We start from the raw sequence: 21903 nt of genomic DNA, 5'->3' as shown, positions 1-21903 counted from the left end.
ACTTTAAATGAAATAGATACTTACATTTTTCAAAGTCAGCCCCACGTAAATGTATTGCAAAAGTAATCGTCTCAAAATCGTTTTAACAGAGGAACTTAATGTATTTGCCTAAATTAAATTAAATCTACCAATCTGATCAAAGTTCGGTATGCCATGTCGATATGATTTGATGCTAGTCTCTCTTTAATATTTTTGAAATTGATGATCTTAAGTCTCGACTTCTATATCGGTCATAGCGATCTTTCGGTACTCGATTGTAGCTGAGCAATTTTTGCTTGAAACATTTAAATTTTGTATAAATATAATTTAATATGAATTTCACTCTTTCAATCGATATGAGACTACAGAGATTTAAACCTCTGATTAAGAATAAATTGTCATTCTATTTTTACTTATAATTTTAATTTTAATTTTAAAATTAAATATTTTTAAATTATATATTTCAGTGGTATTGAAATCCAAAGAAATTGAAATTGATATGGGGGGAAATTACATATAAATTACATAACTAGAAAAGATTTCATTAGTAATAAGTTTCTTCCAAAGAAAATGCCATATTTTGTAACACGTAAAAAATAGGAAACATTTAACACGGGCTACTAGCTATTTTGTAGCTATTCTCGACTGAGTGCTTCCAGCCCTGGCCACGACCAGTGTGACCATCGACCTGGAACGACTTCGGCAATTTTCGTAGCTGTCAAGTGACGTGACGTATGTACGGTGCTGTCGTGGCGTTCGCTTGCAGAGAGAAAGAAAGTCGCTGGTCGCCGAGTTGGATAGCCGTAGAGTTCCGCCTAATTCCACTGATTACTAAATAAAAACCACCTCAAAACTTGAGCAAGATGTCCCGTCAACTGTTCGCCATTTGCCTGATTGCCGCCGTTTGTGCGTCCGGCGTCTACGGAAGCTGCAAGGCCACCGTGAGCTCCTTCAGCACCCAGGATGCCACGATTCTGACCCAGCTGGCCCATTTGGGCGAGTTCACGCTGCAGTGCAGCGGAGCCGCTCCCGCCAGCCTGTTCGCCGAGTTCCCCTGCGGCAAGGTGGTGCCGGTGGCCAAGGTGGGCGACAACAAGTACCAGGTGAGCCAGTAGTAACCCCGTCAGCTTTTGTGCAAAGGCTAATTTCTGTTCCGCACTAGGTGAGCTGGGTGGAGGATATCAAGCAGGGCAGCAGCGGCAATGTTCAGGTGCGTCTCTTCGACGAGGACGGCTATGCCAATGTGCGCAAGGCCCAGCGCGATGGCGACAAGGTTTCATCGGTGAAGTCGCTGCTCGACATTTCCGTGCCAACCAAGGGTGCCTACAAGGGTCCCTGGATCAAGGCTGAGCTTCTGGCCGCCTTCTTAGTCGGCGGATTCGCCTACTTCGCCTTCACCACCAAGGGCAAGGTGCAGTCCTAAGTAGAGGATGCCTTCGTCATCGAGATTTTGAATGAAATTCATTCGCACTAAAGTCATGTACCATCAAATTGCCGGGTCCCAGAGATTTTTCCACATTTTGTACACCTAAGCATCGGATCACCCGCCGCTCCAAAATAAACTGATTGAAAGACCAACCGAAGGAACCTAGCTGAGATTAATTTAATTTTAATTTAGAGATAACTTGTACGAATACGCTTAAGCCTGGCCCGTGGAGGGCGCTCCGTTCATGGTCGCCTCCTCGTCGGAGGAGATGTCTATCATGCTCTCCACACGCGACGGCGACATCACATACACAAAGTGCTCCGTGGAGCCCTCGGGGCCAACTGGCGGCGGGGGTATGACCACGGATCCGTCCTGCGGCGGCGGTGGCGGAGTATCTATGCTACAGTACTTTAGATTCCCAGCTCCTCCTCCGCCTGAATCATCCGGCGGTGGTGCTCCCCCGTTGCAATCAAAGTTCTCCAGCTCTAGCTCCAAATCACTGACGATTCGCATGCACCGCATCTTGGCGAGAGACTGGAATTTCATGGGCATAGCTCGCACCTGCCGCGCCAGACTCAAGAAGAAAAGAGTGTTTGCGTCCAGTTCTCTGTTGGCCTGTAGCACGGCAGAGACGTCCCAATCGCTGGGAAAACGCGGATCGCAAATCTTACGCGTTTTGGCGGGCGACGGCTGTTGTTGCTGTTGAATTTGTGGCATTTGCATTGACTGCTGCGGCTGCGTTTGTCCGGAATTCCCTCCGGAGCAACTTAGGTTGATGGCCGTGGTTTGCGGCGATGGTTGTACCCTTCGCACTTTGGAGGCTGGTGGCGCTGGCGGCGGCGGCGGAGGAGTGGGATTGCCCATGGGTAAGCTCGGACAGCCGCCATTCAAACGATTGGCGTTCTGCACTTGGTTGGCCAGGTTCTGGAACAATCCCAGAGGTGCTCCAGCAGCCGCAGCCGCTGTCAGTTCCTTCTTGAAGTTGTCGGCCGCCGCAAAGAGATGCGGCTCGATGATCAGACAACCGACATTGCTGTTGGTTGCGCCTCCGGTGCTGCAACCAGGCGGCGTGATCGTGGGTGGCAGGGGAAGACCAGCAGCCACTGCCGCCGCCTTGAGCGTGGCTAGCGGGAACATCTGCTGGGCCAGTCCACTCACGCCCAAGCCCATGGGCAGATGGTTAGCCAGAGAGGCCAGGGCATTAGCATTGGCCTTGCTGACAGCAGCAGCAGCGGCAGCGGCTGATGATGCGGGTGAGATGGGCAGGGGCAGGACTACGGCGGAATTACTGCCACTGGTGGCAGGTGGAGTCATCGAACTGAGCGGTGCCACTGCAGCACAGTTTAGGCTTCCGGTGGCACTGCCGTTGCTATTGCTGTTGTGGATTTGCGGTCCCACGGACCCAGAACCTCCTCCTGTTCCGCCCACATTGCTGCCTGGAGAGATCATATTCGGGGGCGTGGCCGCGCCCAAACTGGATGTTATGCCGGACGCCGAAGTACTGCTCAAAGCGGTAGTATAGGTATTAACCGTGTGCGTCCCCATAGATGAGCAACCCGCCGATGCAGTGGCAATGGTTATCTTCAGTTCATCCTCACCTCCATTGCTGGCCGCCTTGGCCAAAACTTGGTAGCCAAAATCACACTCTGTGTCGTCTTCGTCGTTGGATTTTCCATTCCCATTTGCGGAGTTCCTAAAACATGTCAGAGGATCAGTTCGGCGATTATACAAATGAGCTGCAGTGTGGAGTACTCACCTGCCCGGTCCCTGGAAGGGCTTTAGGAAGTCCATGTGATCCGCATGGGCCCAGTACTGGTACTTCTTGGACGTCTTTGTGCCGACGCGAAACGAGCGAAGATACTTTGTATAACTGTCCCTTAGATTTTTCCATTTCCGTTTGGAGGCCTCTGAAAATTGAATGCAATACGAAAAGTTTAGATTTAGTTAGTACATTACAAAGTAGTTGAAAAGCTATGCACTTGGTGTATAGAACTGTAGTATACAACATGGCCAAATTGGTAGTTTATTGATGAATATTATTTTCAGATATTATTTAATGTTTAAGGATAAAATAAGCTTTGAGCTAAGACAATCTTACAAATTTATCGCTGACTCTATTATCAGGACTGCTAATTCTTAAGGACGCGGCTCAATACGTTGTCAGCTACCTAAACCATATTTCAACACAGATTTAGATATTCTTTTTTTACATATAGTGGGTAGAGTGGGTCGAGTTTGAAATTCAAATTTCGGACAGTGTGACCGCCGTTCATGACCAACGAAATACTTTTCCAGCGAATGCAGTCGTACTGGAGTTTTTAATATAAGTCATTAGAATTTGCAAGCGAGCTGCGCGTCAATATTGTGAATATAAATCCGCAATTAAGAGAATTTTAATCGTGATATTTTAAAATTCAATTTAAAAAGGGATTCTTAGTGACAACAGCATATACAAAATATAACTTAATTGCTGGTAAGACATTATATTAGATTTACATAAATATTTACACACGTTTATGTCATTTCTAAGAATTATGAGACTTGTTTTGTATATTGTACATACATAAAAGCAAAGCGATGCTTAGTATCTTCCACGACTTTATTTAGAAGTATGGTTCAAAAGCAGTTAAATTCTGCTTTATTAAAAACAATCCCAAATTAAGCGGGCGTTGAAAGAACACAGGGTGATCTATTGAGACTGAATACACTTTAAAATAGAACTAATGTATGATATAAAAAATTTATTTATATTTGAGTAAAAGTTAAAATAACATTTATATAGGCAATACAATTATTAAAATGTGCAGCACAGGTGGTTGCTTGTTTTGGGTAACAGTTTCGAACCTGGCAACGCCGTGCGCAATGTTTTTGTTTTGAAAAGCTCTCGCCTACCCACTCCCACAACCGCCCCCTTCCGGCCTGGTCACTATCTTTCTCGCTCTCTCTCTCAGCATCAGAGAGCGCGCAGTTTTCGCTCATCGACTGTTTTTGTTTGTTTTTTCTGCGTGCCAGTGTGTTTTCCTTTTATTTTTTTTTGTTTCTGCTTCTCGCTGCAATTTGCCGACCGCACTCCAACTGACACACACACACACATATGTACGTACAGTTTCTATATACATATGTATATGTACCAGCGTACGAAAAATATCAGGCCGGGCGGTTTGAGTTTGGCCGCTTTCAGGTACATATACAAAGGTTGTATATATGTACATGTGTATATACAGTGCAGCAGTGTGCGTGGGTTCTACGTAATTCAATTTCCTGCGCCTCCTTCTTATATGCTGGGTGGAAGGGGGTTTGGTGGTGGGCCGGGCTGACGAGGGGGTGGTGCTACTTGTAATTATTACCTACCCACTGAAAGACCTATCTCATCCGCGATTTGCGTCCACACCTTCAGCTTCACTTCAACGTTCTTGTAATCCGGATTGTGGTTGTTGTACACCACATCGTACTTCTTCACGATCTCGATGAAATCGGAGGTGTTATCTGACGTAGTCGAGGACTCGCTAATTGCGCGCGCCACTTTCACATCCTTCATGCTAACGGCGCTTTGCTAACGGTTTCGGCAAGCTTCTTATTTTCGGTCGCCTCCTTGCTAACAGTACACAGCAGGAGAGAGCGCGGGCGAACGAGAGAGCAAAAGAGAGCGGAAGGGAGAGCGAGCGCAAAAATCGGAATCTGCCAACCGTCCGACTATCCGACTACCGTTCTGTGTGCGACCGCTCCGGCAAACGTTGGACACTTGAATGAAACGACGACGACGACGACGCCGCCGAGAGCTGCATGCACACACAAGTACGCTCCCCACTCCACCGCTCCCCCTGGCCGCACCGCCCCTGCTTCGCCCTGCCCCGCCCCGCCCCCACCTACCGCCGCGCGCGCACACTCACACACGAACGCACACTCACACATACATGCATAGACAGCCCGAACCAACAACAACCAGCAACAGCAGCACCAGCGACAACAGCAACAGCAAAAGCGGGGCCCCAACAGCGAACGTCGTTGGAGGACGTGTAAAGAAGAACAAGAACAAGCAGGCAGCCAGGCAAGCTCATCATGACGAAAAAACAGAGAGCTGCCGGAGGTGGGTGGGCAGGGAAGGGGCGCAACATGGGCGTTCGCACCGCTTGAGCGTTAACCGCCCACAAGGAAAAAGCAGCAACAGCAACCACATAGAAAAAGCAACCAGAGGGCTAGTTGCACTATAGTGCTAGGTATGTACATACGTATGTATTTGTGTACATACATACATGCATATGTACATATGTATATGTGTGGACACGAAACCCAAGCGCGACAAAATTGCGATGCTGCCCGCACTTTGTGGCAGGCGAAATGTGCTGCAAGAGCTGCTTAAATGCATTTTAAAATGCAGAAGATGGAACTGTTGATTGTCACGTGCCCGTCTCGTCCAGCCAAGTTCAAGGTCACAGCATAAGCAATGGCATATCGAAAGGATATCATAACGATTGAGAATTGTGCAAAGAGAGCTTCAAGAGAGTGATCTTTGCTTATCCTTATCAGTTTGGCTCAGCAGAGCTTTTGGTACCGCTAGGACAGCCGCTTTGAGAGAGTGAAAGATGTGAGAAGAGAGCGCAAGAGGTTCGTTTGAAATTGAGTGTTGCAGTAAGGGAGGGGGAGCAGGACGGACAAAATTGGAGAGTGGGCGAGCCTGCTCAGGGGCGTATGTACATGTGTACAGGGAGCACCATGTGGAGGGTACCCTTAAAACCTGTGAACAATTTTACCAAGTTATCGCATACCCTGTTATCTTGAAAGCAAGTACGTAGCACAGTAATATTTGCAACCAATTAATTTTGCTTAAAAATAAAATGCCTTTAATATCTCTTCTTGATGCTACTTTAGCGTTATATTCTTTAAGCGCGAACAGTCGGCCGCTGGGCCCCCTTTCCTGCTGCTGGTCTCGCTTCTGGTTCAGCCAAATGGCTCCATCGATCCGCGTTCCTCAGCAACCCCCCCGTTCCCCGCGCTCGCTTCCCTTCCTCTTCTTCTTTTTCTTTTGCTGCTGCTGGTGCTGCTGCGACTCTGGTTTTGTTGTTGCGAACCTACGACCAGTTAACTTACCTACCGCTTTGGCTCCTTCCAAACTAACACACAAACACACACACACTGGCGAATATTTAGCCAGGCGACGACGACGGCGCCTGTATGTGTGTGTGTGCTTGTGCGCTTTGGCTGCGTGTGTACGTTTGTATCTCTTCAGCTTGTGCGGGTTTTTTGTTGCTTTTATTATAAGTATTTTTTCGCTTTTCTCTCGTCTCGCCTCCTCTCCCTGCCTCTCCACGTCGTCCTCCACCTCTTCGTTCCCTCCTTCTACCACCCTGCCCGCCCCCACTCGCACTCGCAGCAGCGACGTCTCCGCCCCTGTGCCCCTCCGTCCCTCTCTCACTCACTCTTTTGGCACAGCACAAGTCCTGGCGGCCGGCTCTTGCTCTTCCCCCTCCAACCTCCCCTCTCACTTCAGCCATCGCCACCCCCTCCCTCTGGCACCCACAGCTCCCGGTTTGCCAGTTCCAAACGTCATCATCACCGCCATCATCATCAACATCACCATCATCATCATCACCAACAGCCAGCCCCCAAACAGCAGGGAAAGCAACAACAACAACAACAACAAAGGCATCAGTGGCAGCAGCAGCAGCAGCATTTAGTGGAATGGTGGGGGGCGAGGGAAGTGGAAAGAGGGAGGGTGTGGAGAGGCGGGCGGGTAGTGGGTCGCTGGGCGTTGTGGCGTTCGACGTCGAAGGCCTGGCTGCCAGTCTGTACGTGTGTGTATGTATGAGTGTGTGTGGGCCGTTCCTTCTCAGTGTGTGTGTGTGTGTATGCGCTGCTGTGTGTAGCCGTGCCGCAAAAAGAGAGTGGGTGGGGTGTTGTGGGGGTCTGTGGTGTTGTTGCCTGGAAGGGGGCGGGCTACGGGCCATGGGCTATGGTCTATGCCAGCTAGCTGGCTGGTCGGAGCGGGGGGATGGCGAGCGGGGGAGAGCGGCCTACCGCCGCTGGTAAAGCTGTGCTGTTGTAGCTGCTGTTGATTGTTTTTGTAGTAGCTGCCGTCGCTGTGTGTTGTTGCCTTTCGCAAATCGATAAACGATGTCCGGGCTGCGGAGTAGGCGAACGCTTTGCGTGTGCACATATGTATAACATACATATACATGCGGCCGCCATTATATACTACACACATACATACGTATGTATGTACATACAGCTATATATGCAAACACTTGAAGTGTACATATGTATATACTCAGTCCATTGGTGTGCGTATACCTAATGTAGGCGATTTTTATATGAACACCGCCTAACGGAGTTTTGATGCAATCTGCAACCAATACATATTTACTTAATTCTACACCCACCTGATTGACCCCCAGGAACTATTTTGTATTTTGTGCTGACCCAGCCAATTGGCATATCTGCAACATTGATTAAGCCCCAAATTAAAGTTTTCTGAAGACATCAATAGAATTCAGAAGATTGTACCAGCATAAGTCGCTGTGAAATCAACTCATATATATTGATATATTGATATATGCATTTGTCAAAGGATCGTTATCAACAATTAAACGTAAAGGGGTATGCGTATCCTTATATGTTACAACCATGTTAAAAATCGTTTACAAATCCCAGAATAACAAATGTTCTAAAGAATATCTTGAATATTGGCCTTTTAGTGAAATTTAGCTAAAGATACCATCCTAATTTGTACGAAGTACTCAGCATTAATGTTTTATTACATTGTTCTAAAGTTAGTAAATTAGGTTCCAAGATCTTAATAAATTAGTTCATAGTTGAAATAATGCGTATATGTATCTAAGAAAATGGCATTTATAAGCTTGTATGGCTTTACTTACTTTTTATGTTTTATTAACTATTATATTCCCAGGTTTCATGTTTTATATATTCCCACTAGCCCACTAGCTAGTTAAAAATAACACCTAATTGGGCTCCACATTTAAAAAATATTTGAAATACATGGCCGCCGGTTTATTCGGCAAAGCGAAGGATTGCGATGTTGTTGCTGTCCCGGACTTTGTACTTAGTATAGACATGGCTAATGAATTACTGACCTCCCATTTGATTTTAAATGCTTCGATATTGGTAATAGGATGAGATAACAAATCGATTTCTTAATCATTGCATACTGTGCATCCTTTTAAAGTCCCATGGCCGCAGGATAAGAGGCTACCATTCGACTTTGAGCCGGTGATCAAGATCCTCTTCGAAGGATTCGGCTGGCAAGCAGTACCAAAGGAAGCAATCAACTAAACTTTAAAGAAGTAATAAGCCAAATTGTTTTATTGAATAGTATTAATGGATAATAAACAGAAGCAAATCGTTTTCAATGCAATAGCAACTGTTTTAATCCAAGTGAGTAATGGGTCCCATTGGCCCCACAATGTCCACATCTTTGCCCGATGTCAACTGGTGATCCTTGATTTGCTGTTGTTGAAAGAGCAGCTGCACCAGGATAATCACATAGTTGGCCATACCGTTGTACACCTGTTAGGATAAGTAAAAGATTAGAAAAGCAGGCTTGTCCGCGGGTCAGGGTGTCACCCACCAGGTAGATGGTAGAAACACTGAGCAAAGTTGTGCTGCCCACCATTGCCGCCTGCCGATTGTGCATGCGCCAATGCTGAAAGTCCTCCGTTTGCCGGCGAGCCACATCCTGTCCGGAGAAGTATCGAGAGTACTGGCTCAACAAATGCATACAGTTGCGCTTCTAGAGAAAACCAGATATAGATACGGAATGCACGTATCTGCGTACGAAAATAAGGTCACCCACCTCCCGCAGAAGTAAATACCCATAGGTGCTAGTGATGACCACTTTGTAGGTGTGTATGGCCACGTGCAGCAACATGAAGGCGTACTCGGGATCCCAGGGCTCTCTCTCCAGCAGCTTTTGGCAGATGACGTACACGAAGCAGGTCATGATAGTGAAATCGTAAAAGATACCAGCAGCTGCGGCGAATCCAAAAACTCCATTTAACTCCGCCAGGAGGAACGAACAGCGCTTGGACATTTCGAAAAGATAAGCAATCCTTTCGTGCACCTCTGAACTGTCATCCGCTTGGTAAAATTGTTGAAGCAACTGCTGCACCAGACGCAGACGAACCCTTATGAAGTCCATAATAGCTATGTGCACAAAACCCAGCAATCCTACGGAACTGGTCAGCAAGGTGTAGGTGAAGGCCATCAGCATGGTGGACGGTATGCCGCATGTGCAACGCGTCGTATCGAAGATCAGTGAGACGGAAAAGGAGAGAAAGCAAAAGCCGACAATCAGAGTGCCATACCAATACTTCAAGCGAGCGCGTCTATAGTTCCACTGAACATGAGGGAACACCACCAAAACGGACTGATCGAACTCTTGCATCCTAGCCAGGAGTTTCAAGTGTCTGTTTCTCTGCGAGTCCAGCGAAAGGCAGTACTCAATGTAGGTGATCGAGCAGCTGAGGCACTCCCAGGTGAATATCGCCTTGACCAACGGGCTGAGGTGTCCAAACATGGCAGCGGACATCTCGGGATCCCTCAACTTAGTCATCACGCTAGCCATAAAGCAGATGACCATAAAGAAGCGCGCGAACAGGGCGTAGCACACAGTCCACCTGTTTGAGACCGCTCCTCCACGATCAGGACTTCTCACCCGGATTGTGACCAATCCCCAGTAGAGCAGGAGGCTGTACAAGTTTCCGTAACAGTACACAAAGCCATCGTCGCGCTGCATTGTCCAAGTAATGTTAGTTTCGACTGGCCAAGCCGCATAGAGCTATTTATTCCCGCGCAGGGGTAATTATTATTGATTACACATAGATATGATCGGACTAATTGAATACATCGTTTTGGCCGTCTCTACATGTCTGTTTGTTATACATATTGAAATTCATCTTTAAACAAATGTGAACTGGCGTGCTTTACTACGGGAATTTGAGTTCGCGGTGGTGCTGGTGGCGGTACTGTTTGAGTTGGGTGCAGTGCGTCGCAGAGTCTTTTGCAGTACATGAGCGTCCGCCGGTTCGATGCGCTTATAGTATTGCTCCTTGGTGTCAACAATCTCGAAACCAAACTTCTTGTAGAACTCGATGGCTCCGTTGTTGTTGATTTGCACATGCCTAAAATTATAACCAGGATTAATAAACATTCTCTAAAGAATTTTGGAAATAAACCTATTTCTCGGGTGTAGCAACTTCTAAGCCAAAAATATATATATCATATAAATGGATACTATGTAAGCCAGATAGGCCGGAATTAAACTCTCCCACTTAAACTGTAATGGGTTACATTAAAAATCTACTACATTGCTCCCCAGGGGATTCGAAAACACCCGAATCTTAGTGATAAGTTTTCTTACAGAAAAATGCTGTCGAAGTTTCCGTCCTTCTCCGCGAAGTTCATAATGTGCTCGAACATGACTGTGCCGATGCCCAGCCGCCGGTACGGGAAGAGGCATCCCAGGGTCATGATATACAGGCGCCGCTGGTTCTCGGTGTTGTCGATGCGACAGCAGACGGCGCCGACCACAATGTCGTTGTAGTAGGCCAATTTGGCCAGTTCGCCGGCCTCCAGGACATCCACGTAAAACTTGTCATTGTAGGAGACCGGGAAAACCACGGTGTTGAGCTTCTTTAGCTGCTTAATGTTGTGGGGCGTCACGTCGCCCAGTTCGATGCTGCTCCTGCAGGCGGGAAAGGGTAGGAAGATAGGTTAGCAAGCGGCACTTTTAGGTTATGATTCCAGGGCATCTCCTGCAGTCACAATCCTCCAATTGGCCGTCAAAAATACCCACTCACCAAGTCATGTTGTCTGTGCTATTCCAGTTACTTTAGTATCGCGCCTTGCGCCAAAAATTGTAATAGAAAAATGTGTTTCAAGCGCCTCAGCTGTTTCTGATTGTCCGGGTTGCTGGTCGCAAGTTATCGTTATCGGTTATTGACGCCGGCTAGAATAGCTATTTTATTGCAGGATTAATTTGATTTTCATATCTAAGCAAACTAATCTTCTTTGCTCACTATATTTTAAGAAATAAGCAAACAAAAATAAATTAATTAACACAGAAATAAAAAAAGTCGATGCTAAATGAAACATTACCCGTCTTTTTTTTTTGGCATATGCATACACTGTTTTTTCCGGTCGGTTGACATTAGCTGTCACTTGTTTGACAGTTAGAGTATGAACATTTTCAATAATGGCATACTTTGAATTTCAAAACAGAGTGTTGCTTAAACTTCTTCGTAGTAAGTAATACTATAGCTAAATTTTTTATGTATGTACAAATCCGAAATATTGGATAGTCCTTGTTTCTAAATTAGTTTTTTTCATGAATTTTTTAACTTTACAGTAGAAATTTTAAATTCTTTAGCGACTTTAGTTATAGTTATATTCTATACGATATATATATATATTGGTCATGGGTACGCGAACGCAAATGTGAGAAATCTCCTAACGGGTTGTTCTTCAGAAAAAGAAAATAGTTCGCGGCTGTTTAATATTTTCCACCCCCAATATCCATCGATTTCGAGTGCCAAATGAATCCAAACATGAACATGATGCCCATGTCTGGGCCACAAATGATGCAGGTAATGCAATCCTCGCCATCAGGACCCCCAGGCCCGGTGCAGCATCAGCAGCAGCAGCCGCCACAGCCACTGCAGCAGCAGCAGCAGGCCGAAAAATTGGACAACATTTCCAGGGTGAAGAGTTTGCTGGGACCACTGCGGGAGTCCATGTTCCTCACCATCCGGTCGAGTGCCTTCACGCTGCAGCAAAACAATCTCGCGGACAACTTGAAGAGGGACACGGGTGCCCACCATGTTCCGCGATTCGACAAGCACTTGGAAGACTTTTACGCCTGCTGCGACCAGATCGAGATCCACTTGAAGACGGCGATGCAGTGCCTTCAGCAGCAGAACTCCTCCAATCACTATCTCCCCGGTCCGGTGACGCCAATGCGCATGGAGACCTTTATGCCGGACAACGCCGGCCCCATTTCGTATCCCACTTACTTGAACACGGTCCGCGTTCACATACAGTCCGCCAAGGATATACACGACACTTTAATTAGCGCCGCGCAGAACATTTCGCAGGCTGATTGATAGTTGTAGTAGCATTAGGTTTTATTATTTCCCAAGCATGCACTTAGGTTAAGTAAATAAATATTCTTAGATATAAGATAACAATGATCTTTGTTTGGGGTGTCGAAATAGTGTTACCATACTCAACGTTTTTACAGGCGGAAGAGTAAAAGGGAAAATAATAAAATAAATATTTCATGTGGTTATTAGTTTGCATATAGAAAACATGTTACACAAAAACATCGAGTAATAAAATAAATTCTAGTTGTATTTCGTGTACCACCATTAGTGAAAATGTTCGCAGTGAGAACGCGTTGCAGCAGTCGATGGGTAACTGCGCATCCAGTGAGAAAAGGCTAAAAATTCGATAGACAACAGTCAGACGTGTCACAATTAGAACGCAAAAGCAAAACACAGCGGTGCCGCGCATTTATTTACAACCAGAAGAGCGGTAAGGTTTCATTTTGTTGTTAACTGTGCACAAGCCGTTAATTTATTCACCTTATCCGACCCTCAGCATACTAAACCAGAGAAAATGGCAGATGAACAACCAAATCTTGTGGCCGGACACCCACCTGCATGTAAGTGCACTTGCATTGGTGTGTGTGGGTGCAGACGAGTTTTCGTTTTTTGGCAGCAATTGAATCTTATAAGAACAAATTGCCTTGCTGGCAATCACTACTGCACCCAATCCAATCAATTGCCAGAATATCTGCGCCCTTATCAGTATCTTAACCTGTTTCGGCCAAAGCTGATAAGTAAACAAACAAGCGAACACACGCAAGCAAACGCATAGCTTTCAAGGAATGTATGTTTGTATTTGTACTTTATGCTGACGTCAGATGCAATTTAAATAATACCGTTAACCAAAAAGGGACTTATTACTTTTCCAAGTTGCTTTTAACGCCTTATATTTTATATTTAACGTTTATAAAAATGCCATTGTCTTAATCATCTTCGTACAGTGTAAATTTCTAAGACTTAAAACTTTAAATTTCGAATAACATTGGACGAGTGGTATGGCTTACAAACTTTTTGATACCCGCTTTACGTAAACATGGCTTTAATCAATATAAAATTAAATATATATTTATGTATATATATCTTTTCAAATTATAGTGAAGGCTGGTGGCATGCGAATTGTGCAGCACAAAGCGCCGACGGCGGAACGCGCGCCCAAGGATGCAGAGGATTGCACTGGACTGACAGTGAGTTACTGACATAAGTATGTGGTATTCAATTGAAACTAACTTATTCTCCAATCCAAAGCAACCCATTGCTGTGAACTCCGGCTCTGTGAGCGGTGCCCCCGTCAAGGGCAACACGGACTTTACGCCCGCCTCCGCCCAGGTGGCCCACTCGCCCAAGCCACCGGCTGCAGTGCAGCAGAAGCCCCAGATCCACATCCAGCAGCCACGCAAGTGATGCGGACTCCGGCCGAATAACTATTATCATTATCCAATCTCTTTGATCTTTTGTTGAAATTCTACGAGTCCTCTCAACGGTATTTAAATCGCCTGTGAATGCGATATTTACTCTATGTTTCATATATGCATTTGCCACTGCATTCCATAAATTAAAAATGCTGATTTTCTGAGTTAATATTTTGTAATAAACTTTATCCCTTTTATAGATTTCAAGATTTTCGTTTTGAATGCGTATAGTTTAAATTTTTACCTAAGACAACTCAATTCGTTCCTGGTGACCATGCATACGATAAAACATTGACCAAAGAAGACATATAACACTATATATGAGATTCGTGAATTCCGATATTATCTTTATTGCCCTCAGATCTACTGGAATCTGCTCTACACGTACTCTTAAAATTCCCAAGTGCTTTTTCAGCACCACGTGCATATAAGTAGGGAAACTCTAGCATGCTAAATGCCCCACTGAGCTTCGGTGGTCCGGGGTGCGGACTTCAAATCCGTAGTCGATTTGCGTCGAAGTGGTTCGATTCCACCTGGGGGGCGAATAGAAATGATGGAGCTGTATTCTTAAACTTTTTGATCATGGTCTTTATTATTCAAAATCTGTTCATATGGCATTGGCCGCCTTGACTATCCAAGGACGCAGAATGGCCACATCGGCATAGACACCGGGGTAGTTGTCGTCCGCACACCGGTAACCCCAGGATACAATGCCCACCAACTGGCTACTGGCCACCAAAGGACCTCCGGAGTCGCCTGTACAGGCATCTGCATAAGTGCTGGCAGCGCAAATTGTTTCCTCGCCCACAAAATCCGCACCATAGCCATAATTTAGCGAGGCACACTTCCCGCGTTCGATGATCTGCAGCTGGGCTTTCTGCAAGCTATCGGCGAGGGCTCCATTATCAGTGTGGCCCCAACCCGTGACAGTGACTGTCGTTCCACCCGTTGGACTCTTACTGGCCAAATTGATGGCTCTGGTTGAGAGGCCAAAGGTCAGTGGAGTGGACAGACGAAGCACGGCAATGTCGTAGTGCAGGAAGCGGGAATCAAACTGCTCGTGGACTCTGTAGGCCGCCACAGGAACCAATGTGCCGCCGTAGTTGTGATTCTGTGCACCCACACGCACCTTCATCAGCGTCACGGATCGCTCATGCAGACAGTGTCCGGCCGTGATGATGATCTCCTTGCTATAGATGACTCCGCCGCACTCGTGGCGCGCACTGATCTGAATAGACACCTGCCAGGGGGCGTTACGAATCAACTGGTCGTTTCCGCCAATAATTCGTCCAGTAGTCTCTGCATCTGACGCATCGCCGAGCAGCAAAAGGGCCAGCACCGTAGCCACTATTCCGTAAACAGCCATTCCGAAAGCCAGGTGCAAACTGCTCGTATTTGTCCACGAAACCCCTTCATGGCGGGCTTTTTACTAGGGCTGTAAAAGTTAATCTTCGGCTAATTGATGGCTTATCGTTAGTATGTATTACTGATACCCTCGATTGGGCTTGGTCAGCACTGCTCCTTACCCGGTTCTCTAGTTCCATATGAAAACACGTTGCCCAGGCAACTATTGCCAAACAAATTTATTTTGAAGTTGTGAGTATCGAACAAAGGACTTTTGCGAGACAATACCGACATGGATAATTGGAAGATAACCGCGGAGGAGATTATCCGTCTGCGGGAGAGCTGCTTGCAGTGCATCCGTAATGGAGAACTCTATGAACTGCGCAACGATGCCAAACTTAGGGCTGTTTATAACACCCAGAGCTACGAAGAATTCAAGTAAGCAATCCATATAAACATTTATAAACTTGGAAAATGCATATAAGCCAAATGCCATTAGGAACATAGTAGATGCGGCCCATCTTCGTCCAGTGACCAAGGGCGACAAGGCCAATTTTAAGACCAAAAACCGACTATGGAACTCGGCGGCCCGGGATTAATTTGTTAATTGCGCAATAAAATTAAAAGATCAAGCTTATAGTCAGAATATTCGTTTTATTTCGCGAAGTTCTTAGGCATTGCTAGTAACCCAGGAGCGGAGGTCAGCCACGCTGGCGTAGACACCGGGGTAGTTGGCGTAAGCGCATCCGTATCCCCAGGAGACAACACCGACGAGGACTCCGCCGGAGACCAGTGGGCCACCGGAGTCACCCTGGCAGGCATCCTTGCCGCTGGCAGCAGCGCAGATCATGGAGCTGCGAATCTCGCTACCGTATCCGTAGGTATTGGAAGCACACTCGCTCCTGCCGACGATGTTCACGTTCACGAACTGCAGCTGGGAGGGGATGGAGCTGGATCCGTAGGACTGAGTGCCCCATCCGGAGACGGAGGCAGCAGCGCCGTTGGCGGGGTTGGAGCTAGCCAGAGAGATGGACTTGATGGTGGAGCTGAAGGTCAGGGCGCCGTTGATCTTAATGATGGCAATGTCGTTGACCATGGTGTTGGCGTTGTAGCCCTCGTGGTTCTTGAAGGAGGACACAGCGAAAACGGAACCGCCGGAGCTCCAGTAGGTGGATCCAGCACGGATCTGCAGGACGGAAGCGGACACGGACTGCAGGCAGTGAGCGGCGGTCACAATGACGGTGCTGGAGTAGACGGATCCACCGCAGGAGTGGCTTCCACTGCGCTGCAGGGATACCTGCCAGGGGAAGCTGCTGATGGTGGTAGCAGAGCCACCGACAATGCGGCCATCCAACTGGGGCAGGAGTCCCTCGGGGACGGTGCCTCCCAGGGCGCAGGCTACTGCAGACAACAAGATCACGAACTTCAGCATGGTGAGAATCCAATGAGTTGACTCTAAACTGGACACCCCTTTTATACGAGCTTCCAATCTGTTCTTGGCACTATAATCAGAACTTTCAATTATTTTTATCACCTGCGTGTCAGGAAAACCCAAATAATACCGTTGAAGTGTCCAAATGATATTCCATAATTCTGAGGTCGAGCGGATCTTTATCACAAAAGAAAATAAAAATGCAAGGAAACTGTAACTACTTTTATAATACCTTTCTGAATTATTTGCGTTCTTTTTATTATATTCAATTTACATATTTAAACATTATTTAAATTGGGGATTAATTTTGTACGAAAATATTGTGGAATTTTTCAAAAGTGGATGGTTGTCATTCAACATAATTTTGTTCTAATCCATTAATGTTAAAACTTATAATACTTTATATAAAGTATAATAAAAACCTAATATATACTCTAACTAACTAACTAATATATACTCTATGTAGATTCGTACTAAAGATACCTTAATGTTTGTTTCTTTCTATAATACGGTCATCTAATTTCTATAAATCTAATGACAAATTTTGAAATAATTAAAATGCTTTACTTTGAGTAGACTACGAAAGCTATAGTATAATGCCTCAACTACCAGATACCCCTTACTCTGCTGTTTTCAAAATAACACATGTGCTCCACCTAGCGGCGCTAACTATACTTTCTCATTTTGCATTAAAGCTGCAATCTTTAACATTTGTTTTTTGTACATAGTTAAATTTATATATATAAAAGAATTAATTTTAAGAACAATTTAATCGCCCTTGCGATAATTGTAATGACATTTTTTTTTCTGGTAATGCTGGTTATTAGTCAATTCTTTTAAAAACTAAGTTGAATAAGCTAAAATATGCTTAAAAATATTGCTTTTTGTACATTTAAAACATAGTTTATAGTTTATATAAATAGTTTATTTATTGTTTGGAATTCTTTTAAAACCCGGTATCTTTATTTAACTATCTTTTTCAAGCAATTTAAATGACCAACTCATTGCAAAAAAAAATAGTTAGGCATAAATCTGGACATTGTTCACGTATAGAAAAACACTTCTTGTTCGCGAAATCTATTTGTCGGTCACACATTTCAAAAATATTTTGGATTTCCCTGACACGCAAGTGTTAAAAATAATTGAAATTTCTGATAAGAGCCCACAAAGAGATAGGGTCCCTGTATAAAAGGGGTGTCCAGTTTAGAGTCAACTCATTGGATTCTCACCATGCTGAAGTTCGTGATCTTGTTGTCTGCAGTAGCCTGCGCCCTGGGAGGCACCGTCCCCGAGGGACTCCTGCCCCAGTTGGATGGCCGCATTGTCGGTGGCTCTGCTACCACCATCAGCAGCTTCCCCTGGCAGGTATCCCTGCAGCGCAGTGGAAGCCACTCCTGCGGTGGATCCGTCTACTCCAGCACCGTCATTGTGACCGCCGCTCACTGCCTGCAGTCCGTGTCCGCTTCCGTCCTGCAGATCCGTGCTGGATCCACCTACTGGAGCTCCGGCGGTTCCGTTTTCGCTGTGTCCTCCTTCAAGAACCACGAGGGCTACAACGCCAACACCATGGTCAACGACATTGCCATCATTAAGATCAACGGCGCCCTGACCTTCAGCTCCACCATCAAGTCCATCTCTCTGGCTAGCTCCAACCCCGCCAACGGCGCTGCTGCCTCCGTCTCCGGATGGGGCACTCAGTCCTACGGATCCAGCTCCATCCCCTCCCAGCTGCAGTTCGTGAACGTGAACATCGTCGGCAGGAGCGAGTGTGCTTCCAATACCTACGGATACGGTAGCGAGATTCGCAGCTCCATGATCTGCGCTGCTGCCAGCGGCAAGGATGCCTGCCAGGGTGACTCCGGTGGCCCACTGGTCTCCGGCGGAGTCCTCGTCGGTGTTGTCTCCTGGGGATACGGATGCGCTTACGCCAACTACCCCGGTGTCTACGCCAGCGTGGCTGACCTCCGCTCCTGGGTTACTAGCAATGCCTAAGAACTTCGCGAAATAAATTTGAATTTGGATCATACTTGTTTTGGCTTTCATTGTGGTTGTGACCTATTACTGATGCAACAGTAATGTGTCTTATTCAGCAAGTGGGCTAAAGAATGGAAACCTCCTAAGAAATGTATTCTCACCTCCTGAAAAAGACCAAACAAAAAGATTTCTATGAAGAGGGCACAATATTTCGGCACCTAAGGTTAATAAATGTTTAAATAGTTTTAAACAATGAAAGGTAATTTGTTGAGGGACCTGTTTTCAAGAATCTCTGCAAAGATTTCGTACCGGTACCTCGATCAACTCCTTTGACCTGTAATCTTCAAAATCTTTAGGCACGCAGTTTAAGTTAGTCTAGCCGAACTTACTCTTAAACAAGAGACAATGCCATGTTCGAGTTCGCCGACTATCAGATACTCTTTACTCAGCTAGTGTTAGGGTGAACGAACTATCATAATTTTTCAGGCATATCGATAGAAACTTCCCAGTAAAAAGTATTGCGTGGTTTATGGGCGTGGCAAAAACATTTTTGGCAAATCGATAGAAATTTACAAGACTAATAAAAATGTGAAAAAAATCGAAACCTTTTTCAAAAGTGTGGGCGTGGCAGTTTTGAGCGGTTAGTGGGCATGGGTCTATGTCTCTTGAATCTGTATGCTTAATCTCAAGCATTTAGCTTTTATAGTTCCTGAGATCTCGACACACGGATAGGGCTGGCTATTGATCCTGATCAAGAATATATGTACTTTATATGGTCGGAAACGCTTCCTTGTTACGAATCTATTGTACCCTTTTACTCTACGAGTAACGGGCATAAAAATAAAATGGTAACGAATCTATAACTGAAAAGTAAGACTTATGTAAAATGATGCGTATCGAACCTTTAAAATACGCACATTCTTTATCATAATCTAGATTTTCCTATCCCTTTAACGTACAGATTTCGAAAACTAATAGATCTTGAAAGTTGCAGTTAAAAATTCATATTTTATTTACGGCTATATTGCGCAAGTTTGCTTCTTAATAATGCCTAGCCGTTTCTATCAAGCTCATAATCCTTGTGGCATTCTAGAATTGTATGGGGATAGTTCAATCAATTAATCAATCAATCCATAGTCCTGGAAGCAATCCCTTTACTGCTTGTGTAACTCATTATTTCTTATAGACATTGCAATCGAACACTCGTTAACATCTAGAAATGTGAACCCTTTTTAACCAAGACCATCTTTAAAAAAAAACTGAAGACCGTCATAAACTGTTCATATATGATTTATTTCGCAAAATGCTTAGGCATTGCTGATCACCCATCCGCGGAGATCAGCCACGCTGGCATAGACACCGGGGTAGTTACTGGCAGCACATCCGTATCCCCAGGAGACAACACCGACGAGCACTCCGCCGGAGACCAGTGGGCCACCGGAGTCACCCTGGCACGAGTCCTTGCCGCTGGCAGAAGCGCAGATCATGGAGCTCTTGATCTGGCTTCCGTAGCTAAAGGAGGAAGAAGCGCAGCGGCTCTGGCTGACGATGTTCACGTTGACGTAACGCAGCTGGGCGGGAATGGAGCTGGAGCCAGAGGACTCGGTACCCCATCCGGAGACGGAAGCAGCAGCGCCGTTGGCGGGGTTGGAGCTAGCCAGAGAGATGGACTTGATGGTGGAGCTGAAGCTCAGGGAGGAGCTCAGATGGAGCACAGCGATGTCGTTGACCATGGTGTTGGCGTTGTAACCCTCGTGGTTCTTGAAAGAGGAAACCTTGGCGACGACGCCACCGGAGCTCCAGTAGCTGGATCCGGCGCGGATCTGCAGGGAGGAGGCGGACACGGACTGCAGGCAGTGAGCGGCGGTCACGATCACCCTGGCGGAGTAGATGGATCCACCGCAGGAGTGGCCTCCATTACGCTGCAGGGAGATCTGCCAGGGGAAGCTGCTGATGGTGGTAGCAGTACCGCCGACAATGCGGCCATCCAACTGGGGCAGGAGACCCTCAGGGATGGTGCCTCCCAGGGCGCAGGCTACAGCCGACAACAGGATCAGGAACTTCAGCATGATGCGATTGAATGAATACTCTTCGAACCGAAAAGTGTGCTTTTATAGTGGGTCACTATCTCGGGAGGCGTTTAATCAATGGGCAAGTGAGATTCCTCGTGGCTAAAGTGGATAACGACGTGGAGTGGTCATCGTGTGATAAGCTGATTATTTCTAAATATCACCCCGTCTATATCGATGGTGAAAATGACGCAACAATTATGCTGAAGTTGCAGCTGTCAATCAAGTGGAGATATTTGCTGCGGGGACTGTATAAAAGGGGTTGTGATACGCGAATCACTATACAACCGATTAAAATGTTGAAATTCGCGGTACTCCTTTCCGTTTTGGCCTGCGCCTTGGCTGGCACCATCCCCGATGGCCTGCTGCCCCAGTTGGATGGTCGTATCGTCGGTGGTTATGAGACCAGCATCGACGCCCATCCCTACCAGGTGTCCTTGCAGCGATATGGATCCCACTTCTGCGGTGGATCCATCTACTCCCACGACATTGTGATCACCGCCGCTCACTGCCTGCAGTCGATTGAGGCCAAGGACCTGAAGATCCGTGTGGGCAGCACCTACTGGCGCTCCGGCGGCAGTGTCCACTCCGTTCGCTCCTTCCGCAACCACGAGGGCTACAACTCCCGCACCATGGTCAACGACATTGCTATTATTCGCATCGAGTCCGATCTGAGCTTCCGCTCCAGCATCCGCGAGATCCGTATTGCCGACTCCAACCCTCGTGAGGGCGCCACCGCCGTGGTTTCCGGCTGGGGCACCACCGAGTCCGGTGGCAGCACCATTCCCGATCATCTGTTGGCCGTTAACCTGGAGATCATCGATGTGTCGCGTTGCCGCTCCGATGAGTTCGGATACGGAAAGAAGATCAAGGACACCATGCTCTGCGCCTACGCTCCACACAAGGATGCCTGCCAGGGTGACTCCGGTGGCCCACTTGTCTCCGGAGACCGCCTTGTCGGTGTTGTGTCCTGGGGCTATGGATGCGGTGATGTGAGGTACCCCGGTGTCTACGCCGACGTCGCCCACTTCCACGAGTGGATCGAGAGGACCGCCGAGGAGGTGTAAAGACGGACAAACACTTGAAATAAATCGCAATTGAATCAGCATTGATATCTGTTTCTCTATTTGGGCCCAATTGCGTCGCAGGTGTA

The 21903-nt window shown here is 46.5% G+C and overlaps 12 protein-coding genes across 12 annotated transcripts; 6 read left to right on the top strand and 6 right to left on the bottom strand.

Annotated features, from left to right (window-relative positions):
- The first annotated feature begins 706 nt into the window (after window positions 1–706).
- On the top strand, window positions 707–1557 carry LOC117135711 (translocon-associated protein subunit delta). Its single transcript, XM_033296130.1, has 2 exons — window positions 707–1082; window positions 1142–1557. The coding sequence occupies exons 1-2, from the start codon at window positions 843–845 to the stop codon at window positions 1400–1402; spliced, it is 501 nt and encodes a 166-aa protein (XP_033152021.1). The 5' UTR covers window positions 707–842; the 3' UTR covers window positions 1403–1557.
- A 15-nt stretch (window positions 1558–1572) lies between these two features.
- Window positions 1573–5158, bottom strand: LOC117135705. The gene is made up of 3 exons (XM_033296124.1): window positions 4757–5158; window positions 3162–3312; window positions 1573–3098 (listed from the first exon to the last, which is right to left on the bottom strand). Exons 1-3 carry the CDS (start codon window positions 4941–4943, stop codon window positions 1619–1621), a joined length of 1818 nt encoding a protein of 605 aa, XP_033152015.1. The 5' UTR covers window positions 4944–5158; the 3' UTR covers window positions 1573–1618.
- A 3157-nt stretch (window positions 5159–8315) lies between these two features.
- Window positions 8316–10154, bottom strand: LOC117135707 (putative gustatory receptor 47b). The gene is made up of 3 exons (XM_033296125.1): window positions 9213–10154; window positions 8988–9149; window positions 8316–8926 (listed from the first exon to the last, which is right to left on the bottom strand). The coding sequence occupies exons 1-3, from the start codon at window positions 10152–10154 to the stop codon at window positions 8786–8788; spliced, it is 1245 nt and encodes a 414-aa protein (XP_033152016.1). The 3' UTR covers window positions 8316–8785.
- Window positions 10155–10167: 13 nt separating this feature from the next.
- LOC117135710 (probable N-acetyltransferase san) lies at window positions 10168–11356 on the bottom strand. The gene is made up of 3 exons (XM_033296129.1): window positions 11218–11356; window positions 10779–11102; window positions 10168–10539 (listed from the first exon to the last, which is right to left on the bottom strand). Exons 1-3 carry the CDS (start codon window positions 11223–11225, stop codon window positions 10317–10319), a joined length of 555 nt encoding a protein of 184 aa, XP_033152020.1. The 5' UTR covers window positions 11226–11356; the 3' UTR covers window positions 10168–10316.
- A 509-nt stretch (window positions 11357–11865) lies between these two features.
- LOC117135709 (mediator of RNA polymerase II transcription subunit 29) lies at window positions 11866–12600 on the top strand. Its single transcript, XM_033296127.1, has one exon. The coding sequence runs from the start codon at window positions 11953–11955 to the stop codon at window positions 12517–12519; it is 567 nt and encodes a 188-aa protein (XP_033152018.1). The 5' UTR covers window positions 11866–11952; the 3' UTR covers window positions 12520–12600.
- A 240-nt stretch (window positions 12601–12840) lies between these two features.
- LOC117135712 (death-associated protein 1) lies at window positions 12841–14100 on the top strand. The gene is made up of 4 exons (XM_033296131.1): window positions 12841–12949; window positions 13016–13079; window positions 13618–13706; window positions 13768–14100. Exons 2-4 carry the CDS (start codon window positions 13034–13036, stop codon window positions 13921–13923), a joined length of 291 nt encoding a protein of 96 aa, XP_033152022.1. The 5' UTR covers window positions 12841–12949; window positions 13016–13033; the 3' UTR covers window positions 13924–14100.
- A 400-nt stretch (window positions 14101–14500) lies between these two features.
- On the bottom strand, window positions 14501–15355 carry LOC117135708 (trypsin iota). Its single transcript, XM_033296126.1, has one exon. The coding sequence runs from the start codon at window positions 15295–15297 to the stop codon at window positions 14539–14541; it is 759 nt and encodes a 252-aa protein (XP_033152017.1). The 5' UTR covers window positions 15298–15355; the 3' UTR covers window positions 14501–14538.
- Window positions 15356–15506: 151 nt separating this feature from the next.
- On the top strand, window positions 15507–15912 carry LOC117137470 (coiled-coil domain-containing protein 103). Its single transcript, XM_033298917.1, has 2 exons — window positions 15507–15713; window positions 15775–15912. Exons 1-2 carry the CDS (start codon window positions 15568–15570, stop codon window positions 15872–15874), a joined length of 246 nt encoding a protein of 81 aa, XP_033154808.1. The 5' UTR covers window positions 15507–15567; the 3' UTR covers window positions 15875–15912.
- Window positions 15913–15923: 11 nt separating this feature from the next.
- Window positions 15924–16707, bottom strand: LOC117137469 (trypsin delta). The gene has a single exon (XM_033298916.1). It carries the CDS (start codon window positions 16705–16707, stop codon window positions 15946–15948), a length of 762 nt encoding a protein of 253 aa, XP_033154807.1. The 3' UTR covers window positions 15924–15945.
- Window positions 16708–17937: 1230 nt separating this feature from the next.
- LOC117137468 (trypsin delta) lies at window positions 17938–18720 on the top strand. Its single transcript, XM_033298915.1, has one exon. It carries the CDS (start codon window positions 17938–17940, stop codon window positions 18697–18699), a length of 762 nt encoding a protein of 253 aa, XP_033154806.1. The 3' UTR covers window positions 18700–18720.
- A 1233-nt stretch (window positions 18721–19953) lies between these two features.
- On the bottom strand, window positions 19954–20753 carry LOC117137467 (trypsin beta). Its single transcript, XM_033298914.1, has one exon. It carries the CDS (start codon window positions 20748–20750, stop codon window positions 19989–19991), a length of 762 nt encoding a protein of 253 aa, XP_033154805.1. The 5' UTR covers window positions 20751–20753; the 3' UTR covers window positions 19954–19988.
- Window positions 20754–21037: 284 nt separating this feature from the next.
- On the top strand, window positions 21038–21858 carry LOC117136255 (trypsin epsilon). Its single transcript, XM_033297062.1, has one exon. The coding sequence runs from the start codon at window positions 21047–21049 to the stop codon at window positions 21815–21817; it is 771 nt and encodes a 256-aa protein (XP_033152953.1). The 5' UTR covers window positions 21038–21046; the 3' UTR covers window positions 21818–21858.
- Window positions 21859–21903: the final 45 nt, after the last annotated feature.

This window comes from Drosophila mauritiana, chromosome 2R, assembly GCF_004382145.1.
Source record: "Drosophila mauritiana strain mau12 chromosome 2R, ASM438214v1, whole genome shotgun sequence".
NCBI classification, from domain to species: Eukaryota; Metazoa; Arthropoda; class Insecta; order Diptera; family Drosophilidae; genus Drosophila; species Drosophila mauritiana.
The sequence above is the reverse complement of the archived record's forward strand: the minus strand, read 5'-3'. Positions and strand labels throughout refer to the sequence as shown.